At 36.1% G+C, this 23302-nt stretch overlaps 1 protein-coding gene across 1 annotated transcript; it reads right to left on the reverse strand.

Moving 5' to 3' along the window:
• Positions 1 to 9975: 9975 nt before the first annotated feature.
• Positions 9976 to 15588, reverse strand: LOC121416542 (transforming growth factor-beta receptor-associated protein 1-like). Its single transcript, XM_041610035.1, has 4 exons — positions 15328 to 15588; positions 14691 to 14851; positions 13642 to 13714; positions 9976 to 10907 (listed from the first exon to the last, which is right to left on the reverse strand). The coding sequence occupies exons 1-4, from the start codon at positions 15571 to 15573 to the stop codon at positions 10569 to 10571; spliced, it is 819 nt and encodes a 272-aa protein (XP_041465969.1). The 5' UTR covers positions 15574 to 15588; the 3' UTR covers positions 9976 to 10568.
• Positions 15589 to 23302: the final 7714 nt, after the last annotated feature.

Here is a 23302-nt window from a genome sequence, read left to right on the forward strand (position 1 = left end):
AAGATATTTGGGGGATGTTACATTCCTGTGGCATAGTAAGTACTATTGCCCCCATTATCTACTTTCAGAGGGAGAGGGCGCCCTATCTATGTGAACGTATGATTTCAGATTTGCATTGAGGGGTATCGTGTGGTGTAGTTCTCCCACATCAATTGGCATGTGATTAGTTATACATTTCGCTGGCTTCTAAACACAGGGCTTCAAATTTATGATTGGTCTTTTTGTCAGGGCCCTCAAGATTTTTAACCCTTCCTGAAACGAAAGATTGTGCAGATACAATGCCTGCATGTATTTATGACAGTGTGACTTACGACAGACTTAACAAATCGGCTGTGGAGGCGCGATAGCTCAGTCGGTAGAGGGGGGATTCGTATTCCGGTGACCCGGGTTCGATTCCCACTTGGTGGGCTAGTGCGCTTTGGTTAGGCATTAATCCTCATTACCAGGTCCTTCGGAGAGGACCTTAAGCCGTCGGTCCTCTGGTTGCTTCCTTTCAATCATTGATGCTTTCTTAAGGCGACAGCAAACCTTACGACTGGTCTGTGACCCAATTTTAGAATAAAATGTAGTAAAACTTGATGCTAATATTGAGACTTGGAATATCTTACTGTGTAATGTTCTAAATAATCGTACAAATACCTATGATCAAATCTGTGACTATGGTATCACCCTTCTTAGAATAAAAGCGAATTTAATATCTAACTTAAGGTAGTCGTAATGACGTCATAGCAGTCATACGATTGGCTACGATTTAAAACTAATTTGGCCTGTACTCCAAAATAAAGGCGTGAAAACTTTCAAAATGGTTATAATATTCTTTCAATTAATTTCAACCTCAAATAAAATGTGTTCCATTCACATCTTCAGAAAATGAGCAAAGTGCGATTTGTTCCAAAATCGTATCGCGAACAGTCGTAAGGTGCGCGGTGGTCTTTAGCAATCAGGTAAAAAAAAAAATCCCCGCCCATCAATCAACTGTGCATATTTTCTGTGCAAGTCACATTTCTTGCTCTCTCAATATGATATATATCCTCATTAAATTTGCCTTTGAATGAATATTGTATGCATGATTAATTATTGTGTGTGAATACAGTCTTATAACAGGTGTCTTATTTCTTAAGTACTAATCATCAATCGGTACATCGATCATAAAATCGTGAGTTTGTTGAAGGCATATTGTGATATTTCATATAATTAAGACTATTGTACTTAGCCATGGCACGAAGTTTTGGTTAGGTTCCGAGAATAGTTTATATTTCTGCAGAAAACCTGGAATAGGCATCGGAGTATGGGTTGCAGGTGGCATAAATCTGAAGGTTGGAATTCATGAAGGTGGTTTAAACCCAGATTGGCTGGCTCCTCCAATGCACCTTTGAAATGTCTTTGACAGATATATGACGCTATACAAATGCTGTGCATCATCATCATCAAATGTAGACCTTGAACAATTCAGATTTTGTGAAATAGGTACACTTTAATTAGCGTTTGGACTTGGAATGAGCCATTGATTTTTGCTTAAAAAAAGTAGATGTGCTAGATTTACACTTCTGATCATGAAGATTTGGATTATTGTGCTTTTTTATTATTATGGTGCGAAATAATGGCAATTAAACATAAATTTCAGTGTTTATATTTTGTTTCAATAATTCTTTTATAAAAAATCATTCTTTTTATTCTTCGTAAAAATACCAGCATCAATACTTAATGAGGAATAATTTCAAGTACAAACATGTTCTATGTATATATGATCGTTGTTTTTATTGGGACAGACATTTCAAGCTTATTTTTCAAAAAAGATTTAGTTAGTTTGCTTTTTTTAGGGTTGCAATTATAGGAGGGAATTATTCATACGTAAAACCTGTATCTAAGTAAATGAAAATATTTATATATGAATTTGTTGGAGTGACCAAAAAGAAAAATTTTCACGTGAAGTTTTTGTCATATTTAGCTGAATCCACTTATTGTTATTCAATTTGAGCCGTTAGATTTACATTCAGCATAATTATCATTTGCTTTTACTCTTATCCTTGGAAGAAAAAGTTTGTTTCATTTTCTTATTATTGAGAGCTTTTACATGATTGACTTTCTAATCTCACTATTTCATTAAAGGGGAATGAAACCTTTGGAACAAGTGTGCTTGTTTTGGAACAGAAAATCAAAGGGTAAGATCAACTGATCTTTGAATCTACTGATGTGGTAAAAGAGGCATACTTAATGTATTGAAAAGTAATGGGAAAGTTGTTCACAATGTGACATCACACATTTTTGTCACATTGCCAATGGGCGGATCTACATTACAATAATGATCTGAACTTCAAATGCTCAACTTTCTGATTCTCTATTCAATTTTTCTCAAACTTTCGTTGATCTGTTTCTTTGATTTATCTGTTTTTGCACAAGCTATCTTGTTCCAAAAGTTATATTTTCCTTTAACAACTGCTCACTAGCCAGCTAGAGAAATAGAAAATTATAAATTTTTGTTGTAATCATTCATAATATGCGAATGCGATTCTGTTTTTAGACCTTTTGGCAAATTTAGTTTTTGTTTTCTCATGAACATGATGAATGACATCTTAACTTTTTTTTGCATGTACGACAAACATGAATGTATTTCTCAAATAGCCTTTAAAAAAACTTAAGCATGTCCTTACATGTGCTAGCTTACTTCATACCCAGATTGATGCATTGGTATTGTATATTTTATCTACACAATATCCATTAGATTTATAGTCTGTATAGCAGTTCATTTGGTGCATCAGCTCTTTGCATATATATCAGAAAATAGGTGATTTCCACTTTATGTACAGTGATTAGTTGGATAAAAAGAGATTATGGCTGTAAATAACTTCTGAAAAATCTTATAAATGCATTTATTTTGTTATTATATACATATAATGAAAGAAATAGATTGTATTGATTAACCTTGTATTTAGGCTATCTGAGGTTTGTAATTTTGTTGGTAAAAAATTATTTATTTTTATTTGCTCATGACTTTTGCTGTTGTACACTTACATGTACTTGTACTTGGCCCTTTTAATTGCACATCAAATGAATGCATTTAACATATTGATGTATATGTACAGAATAGATTACCATGAAATAGTTAATTTACCTTCAATAATTCTATCATTTTCGTTGATATTTTATCATCTTTAGTTTCTTCAATTGCTTCCTTTTCATTGCTATGATAATAAAATATATGAATCAAAACATTTTATTATGGCGTGGTTTGTTATTGATTGCGGTGTGTGGACTAAATGGTCGCCCCCCCCCGTCAGTGCTTCAAAGTTAGTGAACCCTGCCAAAAAATGCACTCCTTCATGCTGAGTGTTGAATATAGATGACAACACTACAATGCTCACCTGAATTCACAGTGAAATATCTAAAATATGGCAGAACTTGAACACTTTCACCCGACTTCCCAGTGAAATATCTAAAATATGGCAGAACTTGAACACTTTCACCTGACTTCCCAGTGAAATATCTAAAATATGGCAGAAAACTTGAACATTTTCACCTGATTTTTCAGTGAAATATCTAAAATATGGCAGAGAACTTGAACACTTTCACCTGATTTTTCAGTGAAATATCTAAAATATGGCAGAACTTGAACACTTTCACCTGACTTCCCAGTGAAATATCTAAAATATGGCAGAACTTGAACACTTTCACCTGACTTCCCAGTGAAATATCTAAAATATGGCAGAACTTCAACACTTTCACCTGACTTCCCAGTGAAATATCTAAAAGATGGTGGAACTTGAACACTTTCACCTGACTTCCCAGTGAAATATCTAAAATATGGCAGAACTTCAACACTTTCACCTGACTTCCCAGTGAAATATCTAAAAGATGGCAGAACTTGAACACTTTCACCTGACTTCCCAGTGAAATATCTAAAATATGGCAGAACTTCAACACTCACCTGACTTCCCAGTGAAATATCTAAAATATGGCAGAACTTTTCTATCGAAAAAAGGTCAATTTTCTGTTTGAAGTTTAGGAAAATATGTTGAAGCCTTGCCTTGTGTAATTGACTGGAAACTAATCAACATACACAACACAAGAGGCATTGTTGTTTTGGAAAGATTGTACTGTCATCATTAAAGAGAAAATGAATTACAATTGCAGATACATGTAGTACATACAATTGCACAAAAATGTGTCCGGGGTACGCTAAGGATTGAATATGTTCATTTTCTGGTAGGGTTCACTAACTTGAGCAACACTGTTGAACAGTGGCGTACCGTGGGTCACGGCATTGGGGGGGCACCAGCAAAAATTTCGAGTCACTTAGGAAGCGCGCTCAGTTGCCAGGTATACTGACCTAATAGAGATATTTAAAGGACATGTAGTGCCATTTAACAGATATGTATCTCACTGACTAAATAATGCGAGCGCGAAGCGCGAGCTGAAAATTTTTGATATTCAAACCTAAAAAAAGACATAAGCAAATTTTTGTAATCATGATCTGTCTCGCTAAACAATGCGAGCGCGAAGCGCGAGCTGAAATTTTTGTATTTACTGACCCAAACAGGGACATTTTAAGGACTATATTTTAGGAAACCATTTAGAGTACAAATATCTCAGCATAGTCATCTAATGCTAGTGCCATCCTTTGCTGATTTTCTTAGAATTACATCTTAACACATGAAGCACTTTGTAGTCATTGTAATCATGATTATCATACGCATCTCACTAATCAAATACTGCAAGCGTGAAGCGCTAGCTGAAAATTTTTTTAAATTCACACCTGAAGAGGGGCATTCTAAGGCTTGTTTTGTAGGAATTCACTAATACCTTACGTATTTCACTAACCAAATAATGCGAGCGCGAAGCGCGAGCTGAAAATTTTTGATATTCAGATCAGAAAAATGGACATTTTAAGGACAGATTTTAGGAATTCATGAGTAGACATCTCACCAATCCACTAATGCGAGCATAAGCACGGACAGGAAATGTTTTTCATATTAAGACCTTAAAATAGGCAATCACTTTAAGTAGTCATGAAAAGAAGCAAATATCACTACATAAAACATAAAGAACTCGAATTGCGAGGAAATATATTTGGTGTATATTGATTCGAAAACGGGAGGTTTTAGTACAACAGGATCATACATCCCGTTAAACATTCTATGCGAGCACCAGGAAAAATGAAGACATAGGCCCTGAGCAAATAATGTTTCATAACGTTAAGAAAAAAAATGCTTCTTACGTAATATAACATAACACAATATAATATAACATTTTAATGAACAATAATTTCTTCTTTCCCCAATACGTTTCTCTTCCTTTTTCTCCTTTTCCCCGTTTTTTTTTTTGGGGGCCAGCCGATTGGGGGGGGGGGGCACGTGCCCCCCCATGCCCCCCGTAGTTACGCCACTGCTGTTCCTGAAAAGATGTGTTGCTTGTTTTGTGGTTCTTATGAATAGTTGCGATACTTCCAATTTATCATGGCCATTAATATCATGAAGTCAAAGAAAAATGCGGGCCAGGTGTAAAAAAGGTTATTTCATGGTATTTTCCTCAGAGAGAGTGTATGTATGGTAGGTGTCATCCTTAAAGGGGAATCCAACCCAAATAAAAAAAATATCTGACGAAAAAACAGACAAATGGAAAATTTTGATAAAATCAGACAAACTATGAGAAAGTTCCGGTGACAGGTTATGTCACAGAATTTTCCTAAGGGTGTTTGTATGTTAAGATATCACCCTCTATATAGGCGGCATTTAAATAGCGCCATCTATCTAGAAATTCAGAGGCACACTAGGTTTCACGGGCCTAATCACGTCTGGAAAGCAAGAAATATTCATTCGAGCCAACCCATTGCTATTTTTTTTATTTTGATATGGCTGATTGACAAAGTGGATGCATATGATTGTCCATCTAACACTGATTCTATTTCTGGTAATTACTGAACTTCCTTTTCCCAAATTGGGAAGAAATATCACCAATTTTGGACTATATTTTGACTGGCGGAAGGATTAGGGCTATTTTGCTGTTTGAGGTGATGAATCTGCTCCCCCCGAAGGTGTCTTCAAACACGCCAATTTATTTTTAAAATGAGCCGGTCGAGGGACCCTTTTCTGGTCAGATATGGATTGCCAGATATATATCCTATCCACTGGTAGTAAACATTCGACCCCCGAATTTCATCCTTATTTTTTATGAATTTTTTAAAGTGCCAATTTAACACATGAGTCTATGGGGAATGAATTAGGCCTGTGAAACCACTACTAAATTACGCTGGATTTAGCTTTGCTCCCGAAGGTAAAGATAAATTTTTCAGATTAATAGCAACTCTTCAATGGACAAGGCTCAATGATTTCTTTACAGCATATTTCTATGGGATGATAAATCATACGGCAGAAATATGCTTATTGCTAATCTGAAAATGACATTTGAAAGAGATGCAATAAAAATGCAGACACCTGAAAAAAAATACATACATGTATAGTCTTTGTTATTTATTTAGACATCATTTTTTAAACGAAGCTCTCCTTTACATTAATATGTAAAGAACCCCATGTTCCCAAGAAGTATAAATATATGTATTAACATCAAAACATAAGATACATTTCTATGTATGAGTTGCATCGAAAATAAATTAAACAAAAAAATTTGGGACCCAAATTAACAAAAGAGGTTGAACTTATACAAAACCCATTTCATTTTCAAGCATACTACTGATGTGCAGGATCCCCAAGAGTGTACCTAGAGATCCTGCGTTATTGGATCATTATCAGTATCTATACACACTTATAAACAACTATGTAGCCGTTTAAACATCTTTTGTGAATTTGGGTCTTAGATAAAAATATCAATATACGGTAAACATGAATAAGTTGGTAATCTATGCCACTTTCTCATTCATTAAGTACATCTTTTTAATCCTCCAATATATTTCTTTCCTATTCCAGTTGTATATATATTTATTAACCCTTTGAACCCTGAATTATTTAGGAAGGTCGTGACCCTCACCCTGAATCATTTGCAGATATCATAATTATCGGCAAATCAAGAAATACATGACATTTTAATTAAATGATCTCCTGTTCTCATGATTCAAGCCCAGTCATGCAAGTGGCACCTTCCTCTGCTGGTACCGGTACCAGGCCTGGCCCGGCTGATGTTGTGTACCTTATCATACAAACGATTATCTCAAATTTTATCTCAAAATCACCGGTTTGACAGAAGTAAAATTCATCAATAGCTTATACGCATAGTCAGTATACGACCTGCCATGCATAATCGCATGGGCCTCCTTTGTAGGGTAGTATATTTGGGTCATTTTTCTTGCTAAAACCTTACAAATGAAAGCCAATCATTGATGAAATCACAAACTAAAGTTATTGACTGATCATTTCTAAAAGGTCACCTGATATCTAAGACCCTTGCTTTTTTAATCACATGACTTGAAGCCAGTATTCAAAGGGTTAAGAGGAAAAGAGGTTAAAATAAACAATGGTTGTATAAAGAATCATAAAAATACTTTACATGGCTCAATGGTTCTTTTTTTACTAATTTGACAAAAAAACAAAAAATATCTTATGTATTTCAAAATACACAGAAATCTGTCAAGTGTTTCATGGAACAATGTCATTCATTTTTCAATGAGAGAAAAAAAAATTGCTCTGAGCATTTAGATCTGCAACAATGTTGGTAGCTTATACCAACAGCCAGTTAAAATCATTGACTATATTTATAGTCCATATTGAATCATATGATTTCCCATCATCAGGCCCGATGATGCGCCATCTATTGGTTGCAACGGATAGGCCAATTTCTAAATATGGGGTCAACATCGCGTGCAGGTGGAGGCAGCGCACAGTGCTAGTGTACTGTAATGTGACTGCGATGCTTCAAAAACGAAAACCATATGGCAACAGCGGAGGGAGTATTCATCGAAAATGGTCTAGAGTATGTGGCAAATTTCGCTCCCATCTCGTAGATCCTGATAAAGCAGCATAATTTTATGCAAGCCAGCCAAGCCACGTCGGACAGCATAGCATCACATGCATGCACTTTACTAGCGCGCTCAACAGATTTGGACTTTTCGCTCCCATCTCCTAGATCCTGATAAAGCAGCATAATTTTATGCAAGCCAGCCAAGCCACGTCGGACAGCATAGCATTATCACATGCATGCAATATACTAGCGCGCTCAACAGATTTGGACTTTTCGCTCCCATCTCCTAGATCCTGATAAAGCAGCAAAGTTTTATGCAAGCCAGCCAAGCCACGTCGGACAGCATAGCATTATCACATGCATGCAATATACTAGCGCGCTCAACAGATTTGGACTTTTCGCTCCCATCTCCTAGATCCTGATAAAGCAGCAAAGTTTTATGCAAGCCAGCCAAGCCACGTCGGACAGCATAGCATTATCACATGCATGCAATATACTAGCGCGCTCAACAGATTTGGACTTTTCGCTCCCATCTCCTAGATCCTGATAAAGCAGCAAAGTTTTATGCAAGCCAGCCAAGCCACGTCGGACAGCATAGCATTATCACATGCATGCACTATACTAGCGCGCTCAACCGATTTTGACTTTTCCCATGATGCATTGCAAATATTGTCCTGTCCCTTACAACCGACAAGTGGCGCACCGTATTGTGAATCCACCAAATTATTAGACTTTGACTTTCAAGTCAAAGGTCGTGTGGTCCAGTGGTTAGAGCATAGGACTCATAATCGCAAGGTTGTGAGTTCGAATCCCAACTCTGCCATTGTCTCCACTTTGATAAAAAGGCCCGAGAGTGATATCTGTCGTCTATAACGTCAGCCACTATGACTGATTAACCTAGACGTAAAATGTTTCATAGGTAATTGGTTTTATACCAGCTTGGCGTTTACCAGCAAAATGCTGTCCTGCCGAGTTCCTACGGGAGTTACCACAAACAGAAACACAAGTCAAAGGTTATTGGTTATTCTTGAGAGCACATTTGAGTATATACTTTTTTACAACTAAGACATGTTTTATAATCTATGAAAATAGTCTGGTCAAGAAACTTGTAAATACACACAATGCACGTATCAATTGCACTTAGATATGATTACCATTTATAATTACATAAAGAAACTTACATCTTGGTCCCGGAACACAAATGTTAGCAATTACTCGTACGCTTCATTCTCACGATTGATTGTACATTGTAATCTATGCAATCAATCATAGAAAGAACATTCTACGATCACTGCTAAGCTTTGTGTTAGGGGGCCCCTGGTCATCTACAATGACAATTATCTATGTATATAACATTGAAAGAAAAGGGGTGCTTTGTAGACGAGAATGAAGGTAGAGTCCTTGAAAAAGCCAAAGAGATCCTTACCAATGAGAAACATGCCCTTCATAAATATTATAATTTGATGAGGTCAGGCAAACGTCTGAGATCCCTTCCAGGCAGAACCTCACGCTTCGTAAATTCTTTTGTTCCAGTGTCAATTCGTGCATTTAATAGCAATACTTGAAATTATGTTACCCCTGCTTTATCTTACTTTCTCTTATCTTTGCTTGTTAATTTGTATAATGTTTAATATATGTATCGTGTAATCTTCTGTGTGTATCATGTAATATTCTAAATTATTTTGTGCGAACAAATTGAATTTCCATTTGTACTTGATTGCAATTGGACAATAAAAATATCTGAATCTGAATTTGTAAATTTTATCTATAAGTCTATACCAATATTCATATTTATACATAGAGCTAAGAAAGGACATTTCGGTTGTTGATGATGTACAGTACTTTTGGCAGTTTGTGTTGAGCTCTGGGCCCTGTTGTACAAAGAGTTACGATTGATCCGATCAATCGTAACTCTATGGAAATCCATCAGTGTCATAATTTTTTCTACGAAAATTTTGCACAATGTCCTTTTTATGCAAAGAGAAGCGCAGGGAATTTTCAAGAAAACAATGAATGCATGAATATACATCACAGCTAGAAATATTTTGACCAAACATGCATAATAGATGTTGACGCTGCTGGCCGTCCATAGTTGTGATTAATCGGATCAATCGTAACTCTTTGTACAACAGGGCCCAGGTGTTGAATAGTATCTGCTGACCCAAGCATTTTGTCAGCAATTTTCACTGACAAATTGGTTCTGATATGAGTCAATAACAGGGTTCCCACAGAAATTTGAAAACAAAATTCCATGACTTTTCCACGACTAAATTGCTGCTTTCCATGACTGCCTGTGACATTCCGGGAATTATGTCTAATTTGGGATGTCACCAAACTTGGAAAAATGGAAATCATGAACACCAATTATAATAGCAGTGTATAAGAGTTGCGAGACACAACAAACTAGAAAGCCGCCATAGCCAAGAGGTAAATGCAATTCCATGACATTTCCATGACTTTCCCATATTTTCTGAATTCCCTGACCACAAATTTTTCCAGGATTTACCACGACTATGGGAACCCTGAATAAGATGCAGAAAATTCAAAAGCTTTAAACAGTTTTCAGTAACCATTTGTGTAAATAAAAAATCCATCTATCCTAAAAGAGGAACATTCAGAGTTCACAGTCTCAAAGAGCACTTGTATCGGGTCAACCTTCATCACGTCGACTCCTTGCGCGTACTGAACAGCCTTCCCGTCACCGGACACACCGCTTTATTCCTCGCGCACTGCGTATGCGTGATGACCCCGTTCGGATACCGCACAAACGTTGGCTCGCTGAACGGCCTCTGGCAGACTTGACACGTCCGATCCTCGTTCATCGGGATGAGGCAGCGGCTGTTGTGGACGATCTCGCTTCGTAGGTGTAGGTTCTCGCTCCGGGTCAGGGTGTGCTCCACACGAGACATTCGGCTGCCGTGCGTGCTGGAGCGAATCGCCTCAGAGAGGAAGCGCGAGATGAGGCCAACGGACCAGGTCTCGGGTAAGAGTTGAAGAACCTGAAATCAATATTAAGAAAATTTAAAAGTTTTCATACAATCAAAAATCTAAAAATTTTGGTAATTGCAACAAGGGCATTGTGCTCTCTTTAACCCTAATTCTCCGGGGGGGCCATAATGGCCCCCTCCTCAACAATTTTCGCGATATATCTGCTGCGAGAAATTTTTTCACCTTGCAGCTCACTGACTTTTTACATTCAAGTCTCGCGCAAATTTTGAGACCAAAGTTGTGACGCCCGGGTACGCGGTTACGACATTACGCAACATTATGCAAGTGCATGTCAAACCCAAAAATGCTCATAAACGTGATTTCATGTACAAATCCAATGCCAATTGTGTATTTAGCCAAAATTCATAAGTGTATCATTATTTCTACTTTTACTGATTAAACTTAATTAATTTTGCCTTGTTTATGATCAGAATTATGCCTGGAACAATTTCCATTGAAAAAACAATAAAAAACAAAAAGTAAAAAAAACAAAGAAATACATAAGAAATTCATAAAACAATAAAATACATAAGAAATTTATTTCCAAACCAAAGTTTTTTTGAATTACGATTGTTAAGAATGCTACAAAGAAAATTTTTACCAAAAATTAGCATTCTAGGAGCTTTATTTAGTGAATTAGAGCAAAAAGTATGATTTATGCATAAATTAGCATAATTAATTCGTATAAAATAAAATCTCATTATTTTGGAAAATTTTACCATACAGCCTTGTAGATTACATCGCACACTAGCAGCGTGCGTCGCTCGCGCAATCGGCGGCCGAGATCTTAAGGGGGGGCCATAATGGCCCCCCCCCGGGAATGACAAGAATCAAAATACCCCGGGAGTTTTAGGGTTAAATATTAACATATAATCAGAGGAAATCATGCAATGAATAACTCAGGATCTCGTCAATGTATTTGACAAGAAAAGTCCATGTTTATAGGTACTTGCTAACGTAATTATTGCAGCATGAATGTAATGGGTAGTGATTTATTGTGTTACCATTTGAGTTTATATGACAAGACTACACTGCTTTGAATGATGCATTATGGGTTAGGATACTGGCCAGGTTGGAGTTTCATAAAGCTGTTGGTAAGTTAAGTAACATTATGGCCCCCCCTTAAGTAACAATTCTAAGAATGACTTGTGATCCTTTCTGTAACCGCACTTCATAATCACCAATGAATGGTGAACATCATTTACTAAAAGAAAGGATCAACAATTGCTCGTAACTTACAAACAGCTTTATGGAATAGCTCCACGATGTGAGTATCTGATGAGGATTCAAGGTGGCTCCTGGTTCATATTTAATTGAAAGACTTTCGCATAATATCAATGTTCGCTGCAACTACAGGTTCTATAAAGCTTTGAAAGCATTTCCCAAAGCCCTCTAAGCTGATATTGATTTTAGCATAATTATGCTTCAAAAGTTCTGCTATAAATTTTGCCTCAAAATAATGAAAAACAAAAGGTAAAAAAACAAAGAAATAAAATAAGAAATTCATAAAACAATAAAATACATAAGAAATTTCTTTTCAAACCAGGATTTTTTTTACATAGTAATTGTTAGCAATGATATAAAGAACAAACCAAAAATTAGCATTCTAGGAGGTTTTTTAGTGAATTAGAGCAATAAGTAGGGGAAGGCGGGGTAAGTTGTGACACTTTTTGCATTTTAGAATTGATATGACTAGTACCATTGTAGAAACAAGTACCTTGCCTTTAAATTTGATCCTTGGGAAATGTTTTTCACCTACATATAACTTTCTACCCCCACAATGAAAGTCATCGTGACCTTTAAAAAAACCGATGTCAAATGGCTCAACTTGCCCCATATATGGGGTAAGTTGTGCCACCGTCTGGGGTAAGTTGAGCCACAAAAAATATGTACAAAATGTATGGGGGGAAAACCAGCATGTCAAGTTTTTGTTTAAAGTCTTTTCAATTGCTAATTCTCTATAAATACTAACGTCCTTTAAAAGGAAAAGAGCAGTCATGTAAATTCGCTCCTTTCAGCCTGCATTTCAATCGATTTTTATGGTTTGTTTGTTTTTTAAATTACATTACCATAAGAATTACCATGGCTCAACTTGCCCCATGCTGTTTGGCTCAACTTACCCCAGTCCGAACTTAATGCGATAATTTTGTATCCACACATTTATTATGCATCCATCATATAAAACACTATAACAAGGATGAAGATCCATACCTGGACTAACAATGTTGTTATCATGTCTTTACTATATTTAAAGACGTGTGTGTGTATAAAGCAGTTATCTATTTCACACTCTTTTTTACTTTTTTGGCTGAAATTCATATTTTTCCCTCTAAAAAACTACTTTTTGTTTCAAAGTTGAAAACAATATGGTGGGGTTAGGGGTTATGCTATGAAAGTCATCAATACATGACACCACCACTATGTCTGACTCATTCATTATTGGCCTGGGGCTGGTGGCTCAACTTGCTCCTATGCTCACTTACCCTGCCTTCCCCTACGATTTTAGGCAAAAATTAGCAAGAACTATTTGTCCCTTGGAAAAATTAACCAAACAACCTTCTAGATTACATCTCACACTATCATCATGTCAATTTTCACGACGTTCACGCGATTGGCAGCCAAGATCTCAAGGGGGTGTTGATTCAACCCTCCCCCGGTTTTCTAACAGCCAAGAAAGCCCTGGCCTGGTTAGGGTTAAAGCATTTCCCAAAACTCTATATAAATCATCATGAAGAGTGAACTTACCCTGACCGTGTCAAAATCTGCGTCTGGACTGTTAAGTAGACTCATAGCAGGAGCCAGAAGAGAATCCTTTTTACTGCATTAATGAAAAGAAATAAAATGGAAAATTTTATTGCTTGAAATAGAAATCTGAAATAGAAGTACTCAGAAAATTCATTTTCAGCGCAATAGATCATGGGCCCAACGGTCACTAAGCAGCACCTATATCCCTTCAGTGTTGAACACCAAACAGGGTAGCAGCAGCTCCCATCTTTTAATGCCTATTGGTCGGATGCAACCGGGGCATGAACTCCTCACCTCCCGGTTTGTGTGACGGATACTCTCCAACTCAGCCAACACACCGGTTAAAATAATGATAAAATCATGATAACAATAATATACAACATTTATAAATTGCTGAATACAATGCTTCTAAGTGCTGCATACTACAGTATCAAGCTGTTTTTACCACAGCTACCCTGAATAGGTGCTCAAGCATGCCAGGAATTGCTTCCTACCAGTTACCCATTTACTACACCTGGGGGGAGTGTGTGGAAATTGAGATAGGTGACTTGCTAAAGGAAAGGAGTGATGCAGGAGGACTATTTATTTTTAAAAAATATTTCACACCAATGCTTTATCATTTGACATCAACATGTCACAGAAAACTATATAAGCTCTGTGTTGTATACAGTTTGTGTGTGTAAATTTAAACATACATTTTTTAATGCAGATTTTCATCATTCACGATTGCTCTATCATATGTTTGAAACGTGTCACTGGATAATAAATAAGTTATACTTATGTGTGTTAAATAAAACTATTTACAATTTAAAAAAGACTTTTACAATTTACATATGCAATTGCTTTGTCATATATTTTGACTGTGCCACAAAATATTACATACATATTAAGCTCTCTGTATACTTCTGCATGTACATGTAAACACTTGCATTTTCATTCTTCTCCCACTTTTGTGTAGAAAATGTCACTGAAGAATACAGAATCTGCGTTCTAGAAAACAGAAAATGAGGCCTTTGGATTAGGCCCTTGGTGATGCTACCAGTACTCACCCTTCCATTGGGTCCAGGTACACAGTGAGTAGGAGCTGGAACAGTCTTCTCCTGTAGGCCTGGTCCTGGTCCTTGGAATTAACCACGCAGTAGTTCTCTGCCGCTCCGTAGTCCTGGAGTTTGTGGACCAGGATCCGAAGAGCTTTGTCGTGCTCCTCGAGCTGAACGATCAGAAAAGACGAGCATAATAACAATAAACACATTGTGATGATAGTAATGATCATAGTGAAAACATGATTACTATCATGATCATTATGATTTGGGACCTGCTTCATGATAAGATGTGTAATATTTGTATAAAATACCTTTCCATCGAGTACCAGAATTGCACATTCTGTATACATAGTGTGCATAATTCTTACTAATACCTTGGTCACATTTGCTCTATGGTGGCTGTACGGCGAGTCGAAAACAGCCGTTTTCACATTTTATGTACGAGCTACATAGAGGTGGTTGTATAAAAATGAATAAAGCGGCTGTTTTCGACTCGCCGTAGAGTAAATGTGACCATGGTATAAAGTTCTTGACGAGTAATATTTATATCATATGGTACATACCTATAGAATATTGGACAATAAACATTATACATAGTGCTTTGTTACTTCTGCCCTTGATGACGTGTATTATTTGTATTTACCTTTCCATAGAGTATTGCACATTCAGCGTACATATCCGTCTCCTTGACCTTTCCCAGGATAAGCTGGACCCGATAGATGGAAGAGTCCTGGAGTAAATGCCGCAGCTTGGACCGAGCCAGGTCCAGGTCTAATCGAGGAACTGTGTCTGGACTAGCCTTCATCTTCAGGACCTGGTCCAAGTACAGCACGGCTAGATGAGTGTGGTACTTCTCTTTCTGTAATAAGGGAAACAGGACAAAGAACATTGATATTATACATGTATGAATCCAACCAGTTAAGGTGAATTGATATCCAGTGCTATTCTAAAAATGCACCAATCAACTTTAAACAGCTGGACCCTGTTGCACAAAACTGGTGCAGGCCTGCGTTTTTTACAGCAAAAATTAGGAAACTACTGCATGAAAAAACTGCTGGAGTTTTCCAATTTGCAATGACATTTTGACTGAGTTTGAAACTCTAACAAATAAAGATGGTTTTCACCAGACTTTTGCTATGGCAAAAATCAAGTCTGGCAAGAGTTTTATGTGAAAGGGACCTGGAGTTGAGAGCTATTGGGTGCCAATGAATAAGGAACTAAATAATCATTTTTTTTACTCTCTACAGCGCTTTCTCTCTCAAAAGCGTCCATTGGCAAAGTGTTAATCCACACTTTGCCACTCTCCACCCAGGTGTTAAATGGGTACTTGGTTGGATGTGAGAGCCTATAATTGTGTACATGTATATTGTATGCCTAGCAATTGAGTCTTGGAACTTTTGTTGGAATGTTCCCAAGGGAGTGGTGACAGTGCAGAAACTCATCTGTAGAGGATTTCCATGCAAAATAATGAGTCTCAATCCACACATCTTGCATAGTAAACTTGTAATGCTTGAGAATCAAGAACAAGTCAAAACTCACACCTGTCTTTTTTTTTTTTTTTTTTTTTTTTATAAAAGTCTCAATCTGTTCAAGTACTACACAGTAGGTCTATAGCTATCAAACAGTTCTAGTTTGACTACAATCTGTAGCTATAGGTTCTAGAAATATTTAATTGAATTTGACAGACACATAAAAATGTACACACATTTGTATACATAGGAAGCTGAAAATATCTTTTTACAACACTCATTGTGCATGTGTACTAATTATTTGTAATTACAAGGAAAACTCAAAGGCCCAAAAGAATTTAATGAAATGTCTCCCTCTCTAGTTGTAATTTAGGAAGTGTGACTCAAATCCTAATGAGCTCTGAACAGTCACAGATTTCAAAGACGTCATGAAATGGGATTGATAGAAGTTCAATAAAACTTTCCTAGGGTGCAAGCTGAATGGTACCAAAAATAATTATATTTTTTCAAAGTCAAGATACACTGTAAGAAGTTTAATCCCTAACTAAATTTGAGCATTTCTAATTGAAAATATATGAAATTGAAAGAAATGCCAATAGATCTCCTAGCTTGAAATGAACCCTATTTTCAAAGTTTTAGCTTACATCGTGTTGGCGGGTATACGCCTGCAGTCATTGAAAATAAGATATTTCAGACATAGATGATTAAAATAAATTAGTTACTTGATGCCTGCATGGTTGTCATTAGGTCAAACCCTCGGTTGGGAGACGAACACTGCTCCGATCTGAACTGCGATATAATACCTATTTCAAAAAGCCACGTTAGAGGATCCAAGATATTTCATTGACAAGCACTATCAACCCTGTATCGCCCGATAATCGCCTCATCAGGCAAGCCTTGAGCATTGAGACAGGGTTGGACGAACAGCAGCTGTGATATTACGTAAGAGCAGCTCTGCCTGTAGTAGACCCTTTGGAATGAAATCATTGTATTGCATAAAGTTTTCAAAGGCATATTGTATAGAAATCCATTGATGTTAATTTTTTTCATGTTTAGATACTTAAATAACTGGCTGGAGTGATTTGGATTTTTATGCTTCGAAACTGGTGGGTGTTTCATAAAGCTGTTCGTAAGAACAACTTTAAGAACGATTGGTGATCCTCTCTTGTGGAAAATGGTATATGTTCTTTGGCAATGGTTAAGAGCGTAAGAAAGGTTCACCTGTCGTGAAATGGCCCCCAGGGGTATATCTCCTCTAATTACGATTTTGTGTCATGTCAATTATGAAGCAAACACATTTTAAATGTTTCCATTATATATTCCATATATTCATTATCAATAAAAAAGATATCATTATATTACAGAAGTGAGTCTCTTTGTACCACTGGCTCATTTTTTTTACCATGTGCATGTATTAATAAAAACATTTTGTGTCAGATCCAAACTTGTGGTGTTTTTGGGAGCAGTGGCTTCATGAAGACATGAAGCAACATGTAGGCTAATATATTTCCGCCTTCATGCACTGCTAACAATTAAATAAAGCAGTAATTTTTATTTCGCCCAAGTTGATAACAAAATAAAAAAAGCCCCATCAGATAACTTGCTATCCATAACCCCTCAACCATGACCCCCGTATTGTCTAATGGAACCTTCCACCCACAGCTATCCTTGACACGGGACAAAGGCATCTACCACGGACCGGTGCACTTCATTGTGGGTGGGGAAATAGCTTCCCACATGGTCACCTAAGCAAAGAGGGAGAGGAATGCATCACAACAACTCTTAACACAGACAACCATTGAATCTAATTAACCAAAATCAAATAAACACCCTGTTGAGTTAAAGGGGAAGTTCCCCCTGACATAAAGTTTATTGTAAAAATAGCAGAAAAAATAATAAAAAATATTGCCGAAGGTTTGAGAAAAAGTCACTAAATAATTAAAAAGTTATTAGAATTTCAATTATTTGATTTGTGACGTCATATGCGAGCAGCATTCCTACATAGCGAATGGTAAAAAATCAATGAAATGTCATTTTCTCAGAAAATTGAAAATGGTTTTCACTGTAACTTTTGTATATCAATAGACAAATGATTTCACACCAGATCATGAAAAGAAAACAAAATTAAGTCATCAGGAACCATACAAAATTTGAAATTCATACATTTTATATTACATAACACATGGGGCAGCTGCTCGTTTATGACGTCACAAATCCAAAATTTTTAACTCTAATAACTTTCTTACTCTTTAATGGATTTTCCTCAAACCTTCACCAATATTTATTATTATTTTTTCTGCTATTTTTACAACAAATTTTTCTTCAGGGTGAACTTTCCCTTTAAACTCAATCCGTGATTTTGTCTCCTCAGTTATAAATTTGACCTTGGTACAATATAAAAGCTTTAAGAATCACATTATAAAAGTGCTTCTTTTTAAAGTAACTGTGAGGTCATATAAAGTTTGAAGATAATTTCTAGGAATATATAAAGTGTTTATGCTGGGTGAAAATTTTGATGATTTTTTTTACATGAATGAAGGATAAAAGTGATTTGCGAAAAGGGAAATATTACGTGGAGGTGGGGTGGGGATTCAGCCCTCATAATGCTCCAAATAGCCCTGGAAACTAAAAAAATCTAACTTTGGAAATCCCCATTCATCCCAATGTTAAAGGACAAGTCCACCCCCACAAAAATTTGATTTGAATATAAAAAGAGGAAAATCAAACAAGCATAACACTGAAAATTTCACCAAAATCTGGATGAAAGATAAGAAAGTTATGGCATTTTAAAGTTTTTGCTTATATTCATCAAACAGTTATATGCACATCCTCATCGGTATGCAAATGAGGGGACTGATGACATCATCCACTCACAATTTCTTTCGTATTTTATTATATGAAATGTGAAATATTCTAATTTTCTCCTCATTGTCAAGTGAAACAACAATTCATCTCTGAACATGTGGAATGAGCATTGTTTAATACTATATGGTTCAGTCAAGTTGGTCCTTATTGTCAAATCTGTAAAAATGAAATATATCATAATTTAAACAATAAAAACAAAAGAAATAGTGAGTTATGGACATCATCTACTGACTCATTTGCATGTCAGCGAGTTACGCATATATATCACTGTTTTGTGAAAAATAAATGAAAACTTAAAAATGTCAACTTTCTTATTTTAATTCTGATTTTGATGAAATTTTCAGCGTTATGCTAGTTTGATTTTACTTTATTTATTCAAATCAATATTTTTCTGGGGCGGACTTGACCATTAGGCTTTAAACCCTATCCAGTGTTGTAGATTTAGGCATAAATTTGTGAAAAGTAGTACCTAAAAATATATATTTTTTGCATGTTGCAAACATTTTTTTAATTTTAGATTGAACAAAAGCCTCGTCCTGTCCTGATAATGATTTCAATTGAGTTGTGATTGAAAATAATAACCTGAAAATTATTTGAGAGGCACCCCAATCCACTGAAGATGTGTCATACTGCCTAACAAGATCAATTTCCAGGTAATTATAATAATATTCTGCATTTATATAGCGCTTAATACACCGGAAACGTCTCTAAAAAGCACTTTACAGACATATTATTACCCCGGTCATCGGATCCTTGCATGCCCGCATACAATCTATGCACCTTCTCCACTCCCTGGGGAGCATTCCAACAAGAGTTCCAAGACTCAATTGCTAGGCATACTACATATAGGCTTTCACATCCTACCGGGTACCCATTTAACACCTGGGTGGAGAGTGGCAAAGTGTGGATTAACGCCTTGCCAAAGGGCGCTAGGCCATGGTGGGATTCGAACACACGACCCTCTGATTACAAGGCGAGAGTCAGAACTGCTACACCTAGGCGCTTCCACAGGTAGATTATGGACAAATGCACAATATATCAGTGAATACTGGATCAGATTCAATTTTTTTATCAAAATATTATTGATTCCGCCAACGGCCACCCCCCATTCTCCTCTATCCACTACTTGTGGAAATAAAAGCTCTCAAATCCCTGCCAGATGAGTCATAAAAAATGACGAAGAGGTTTCAAATCTACAGAAAAACACAGTCGTCTATTATCTAGAAATCAAATCAGACTTTGAAACATATGCCATCCATCGTGTTTGTTCCAACTGCAATGCAGACTTAAATTAACAAACTAATTGGCCCATATTTCTGAATTCAGGTTAAAGTTAAACACTGGTTTAAGGTTCTGGTTTAACTATGGATAGCCAATTGGGGCACAGATCCCTAACAGTACAAATCTACTTTATTTACTCATTTGACACTCAAATTGTTCTGGAAATGATCAGTTAACTGAAGTAATTTTCTTCATTATGAAGGCAAAATGAAGCAAAATAGTAGACATAAGAAAAATACAGTGTAAAAAGAATTTTTTAATTTTAGGTTCCCCATAATTTTAGCACAGACTGAGACTGGTCTAATACCCTTTTCATAAACCTATCCCCCAATTAGCCGCCTAAGAGTAATGCGGATAATTCAATAAAAATTGCGTTCATAAACTCCGAAAATAAGCCGCATTATTTTTACGAGCGCCCGTCCTGAAAAAGGCGGATAATCGCCATGACAACTGGACACGCCCCCTCCGATGCGGTTCTGTTGGAAAGGGGTGACCTTGTGACCGCACCATGGCAATTATCCGCATTATTTGGAAATGCGTTCATAAACTCAAAATATTGTCCCGATGCTGCTATTATGCGGATAATAGCAGCATCAGAGTAATGCGGATAACTCTTGTCCTCCTCCAATTTTACGACCAAATTATGCTGCTATTAGCTGCCTATTTCATTGTAATTGGGTTTATGAAAGGGGTATAAGTTATATCCTACTTCAGAATACAGACCAGTGAGTGTAATAAGGGTAAACACCATCATCTTGTTTGTTTAAACATGCCAAATACATATTTTTTTAGTACAATGATACATACAATGCACACATTATATGCAATCTGTTTTGCCAGTGCATGAATTGCCTCATTTAAAGGACAAGTCCCCCCCCCCCCGAAACAAAAGTTGATTTTAATAAAAAGAGAAAAATCCCAAAAGCATAACACTGTAAATTTCATCAAAGTCAGATGTAAAGAAAGAAACTTATTACATTTTAAATTTTTGCTTAATTTTACAAAACAGTTATATGCACGCCCTGGTCGATCTGTAAATGAGGAGATTGATAACAACACACACTCACTATTTCTTTGTATTTCATTATATGAAATATTCTAATTTTCTCGTCATTGTCAAGTGAAACAATGATTAATCCCTCCCTGAACATGTGAGTTAGCATTTTTTGAAACCATATGGTTCAGTCAAGTTGGTCCTTATTGTCAAATCTGTAATTTAAAATGAAATATTATATTATTCAAAGTATCAAACAATAAAAAACAAAATATATACTAGTAGTGAGGGATATCATCGTCTGTCTCTTTTGCATGTTTGATTTGTGCATATCACTGTTTTGCGAAAAATAAGCAAAATGTTAAAGTGTTTAACTTTAATTTTTAATAAGCCCCATCATTTGTGTTTTTTGTGACCCCCCACTATACAAATATTGAGATATATTGCACATTGTACTGATTTGTATACACTGTATATTGTTGCTTTTTAAAAAGGAAATCAATTGAATTGAATTACAGATCCAATTTTGATGAAATTTTCAGTCTTGTTCTAGTTTGATTTTTCTCTTTTATTCAAATCAACATTTTCTGGGGTGGACTCGACCTTTAAATCATTTCAACCCAAATCTGTGCATATAGGGGGTGGGGGGGGGGGGGTGGTATGTTAAGTGTCATAAGTGACAGTGCCTTGACTTTTGTCTAAAACATACAAAGTTCATGTTTATTAATATTATTACACTGGTAAAGATCATGGCTAGTACGATACCAAGTTTAATATTTAGAATATAAATAAAAAATGTGGTTGAAAACTTGAAATGTAATGTATAGTTACTAAAGCAAGAAGCAGAAAATAAATATTTCCCAAACAAGTATAATTTATGAGTACTATTTTGTAGATTTTTATGTACATGATGGTACAATTGTATTGTCCTATTTCTCTCTGACTGCTCTTCTTTTCTTATCTTCTATTTTTTCTCTTCTATCCTCTATGATCTCATTCTTCCCCTTTCCTTCTCTCTCTTTTCTTCTCGTACAGTTGTGCAATACATTAACAGTTGTGATTGTTTGTCAAATGTATTATTTATGCCATTGTTTATTGTATTCATGTTTGTTACTTTATGCCCAAAAGCGAATTTTGTGTATTCTTATGCATGACAATAAATTATCCTGAATCTTGAATTACTACCATACCAAATTTTGGCTAGATACTCTGTCAATTTCAGTCGATTACACAGATTTATCTATTGAAAATGCCTCTTGTAATTTCAAAATAATCACTGAAATAATAACTACCCCGTTAAAACTAACTGATTCCCCCCGCATGGAGCAATGGACTAGTCCACTATTGTATTACAGCAATAGTAATTTGGTTACAGTCCATTGCGCCCTAGGGGTCAGCATTCAGCTAGTAGGTTAACTTGCACTTTTATAGCCAGCCAGCCTGAAAAAAATCTGGAGCACATAATTTTGACGTGGCAATCGAACTCAGCTTAAACTAACATTTTCTTTTTTTTTCTTTTGTATATTTTTGGGTATTGATTAGATTTATTTGTGTGGGATAAACTAATCAGAGGGGTGGACCGGCATTCAATTGAAACTCTTCTTTATATTCTTTGGGTTGGAGAGTGTAGTGCAATCATACAGTGTAGATAATACTAGGGCCCTGGGAATGATTTTTTGACTGGGAGTGCTGATGTAAATTCAACAAGCAACAAATATATATATATATATACATAAATACGATACATTCGTAATTCCGAAGCTTCGTTATTCCCAAGGTTCGGATATTTCGAATGTTCGTATATCCGAAGGTTCGTAATTCCGAAGGTTCATAAGTCTGAAAACGAAATGAGGTTCGCAATTCTGAAGATTTGTTAGTTCGAAAACAAAGTGAGGTTCGTAATTCCAAAGGTTCGTTAATCTAAAAACGAAATGAGGTTCGTAATTTCGAAGGTTCGTTATTCCAAAAACGTAATGATTAACAAACCCTATTTCGTATTCGGACTAACG

Source organism: Lytechinus variegatus, chromosome 6, assembly GCF_018143015.1.
Source record: "Lytechinus variegatus isolate NC3 chromosome 6, Lvar_3.0, whole genome shotgun sequence".
In the NCBI taxonomy this organism is placed as follows: domain Eukaryota; kingdom Metazoa; phylum Echinodermata; class Echinoidea; order Temnopleuroida; family Toxopneustidae; genus Lytechinus; species Lytechinus variegatus.

Coding starts and splice junctions, on each gene's coding strand:
- LOC121416542 (XM_041610035.1), bottom strand. CDS start 15,573: ATGTTCTTTGTCCTGTTTCCCTTATTACAGAAAGAGAAGTACCACACT. Junction 14,852..15,327: donor GTGCAATACTCTATGGAAAG/GTAAATACAAAT, acceptor CTGATCGTTCAG/CTCGAGGAGCACGACAAAGC. Junction 13,715..14,690: donor TACCTGGACCCAATGGAAGG/GTGAGTACTGGT, acceptor TCATTAATGCAG/TAAAAAGGATTCTCTTCTGG.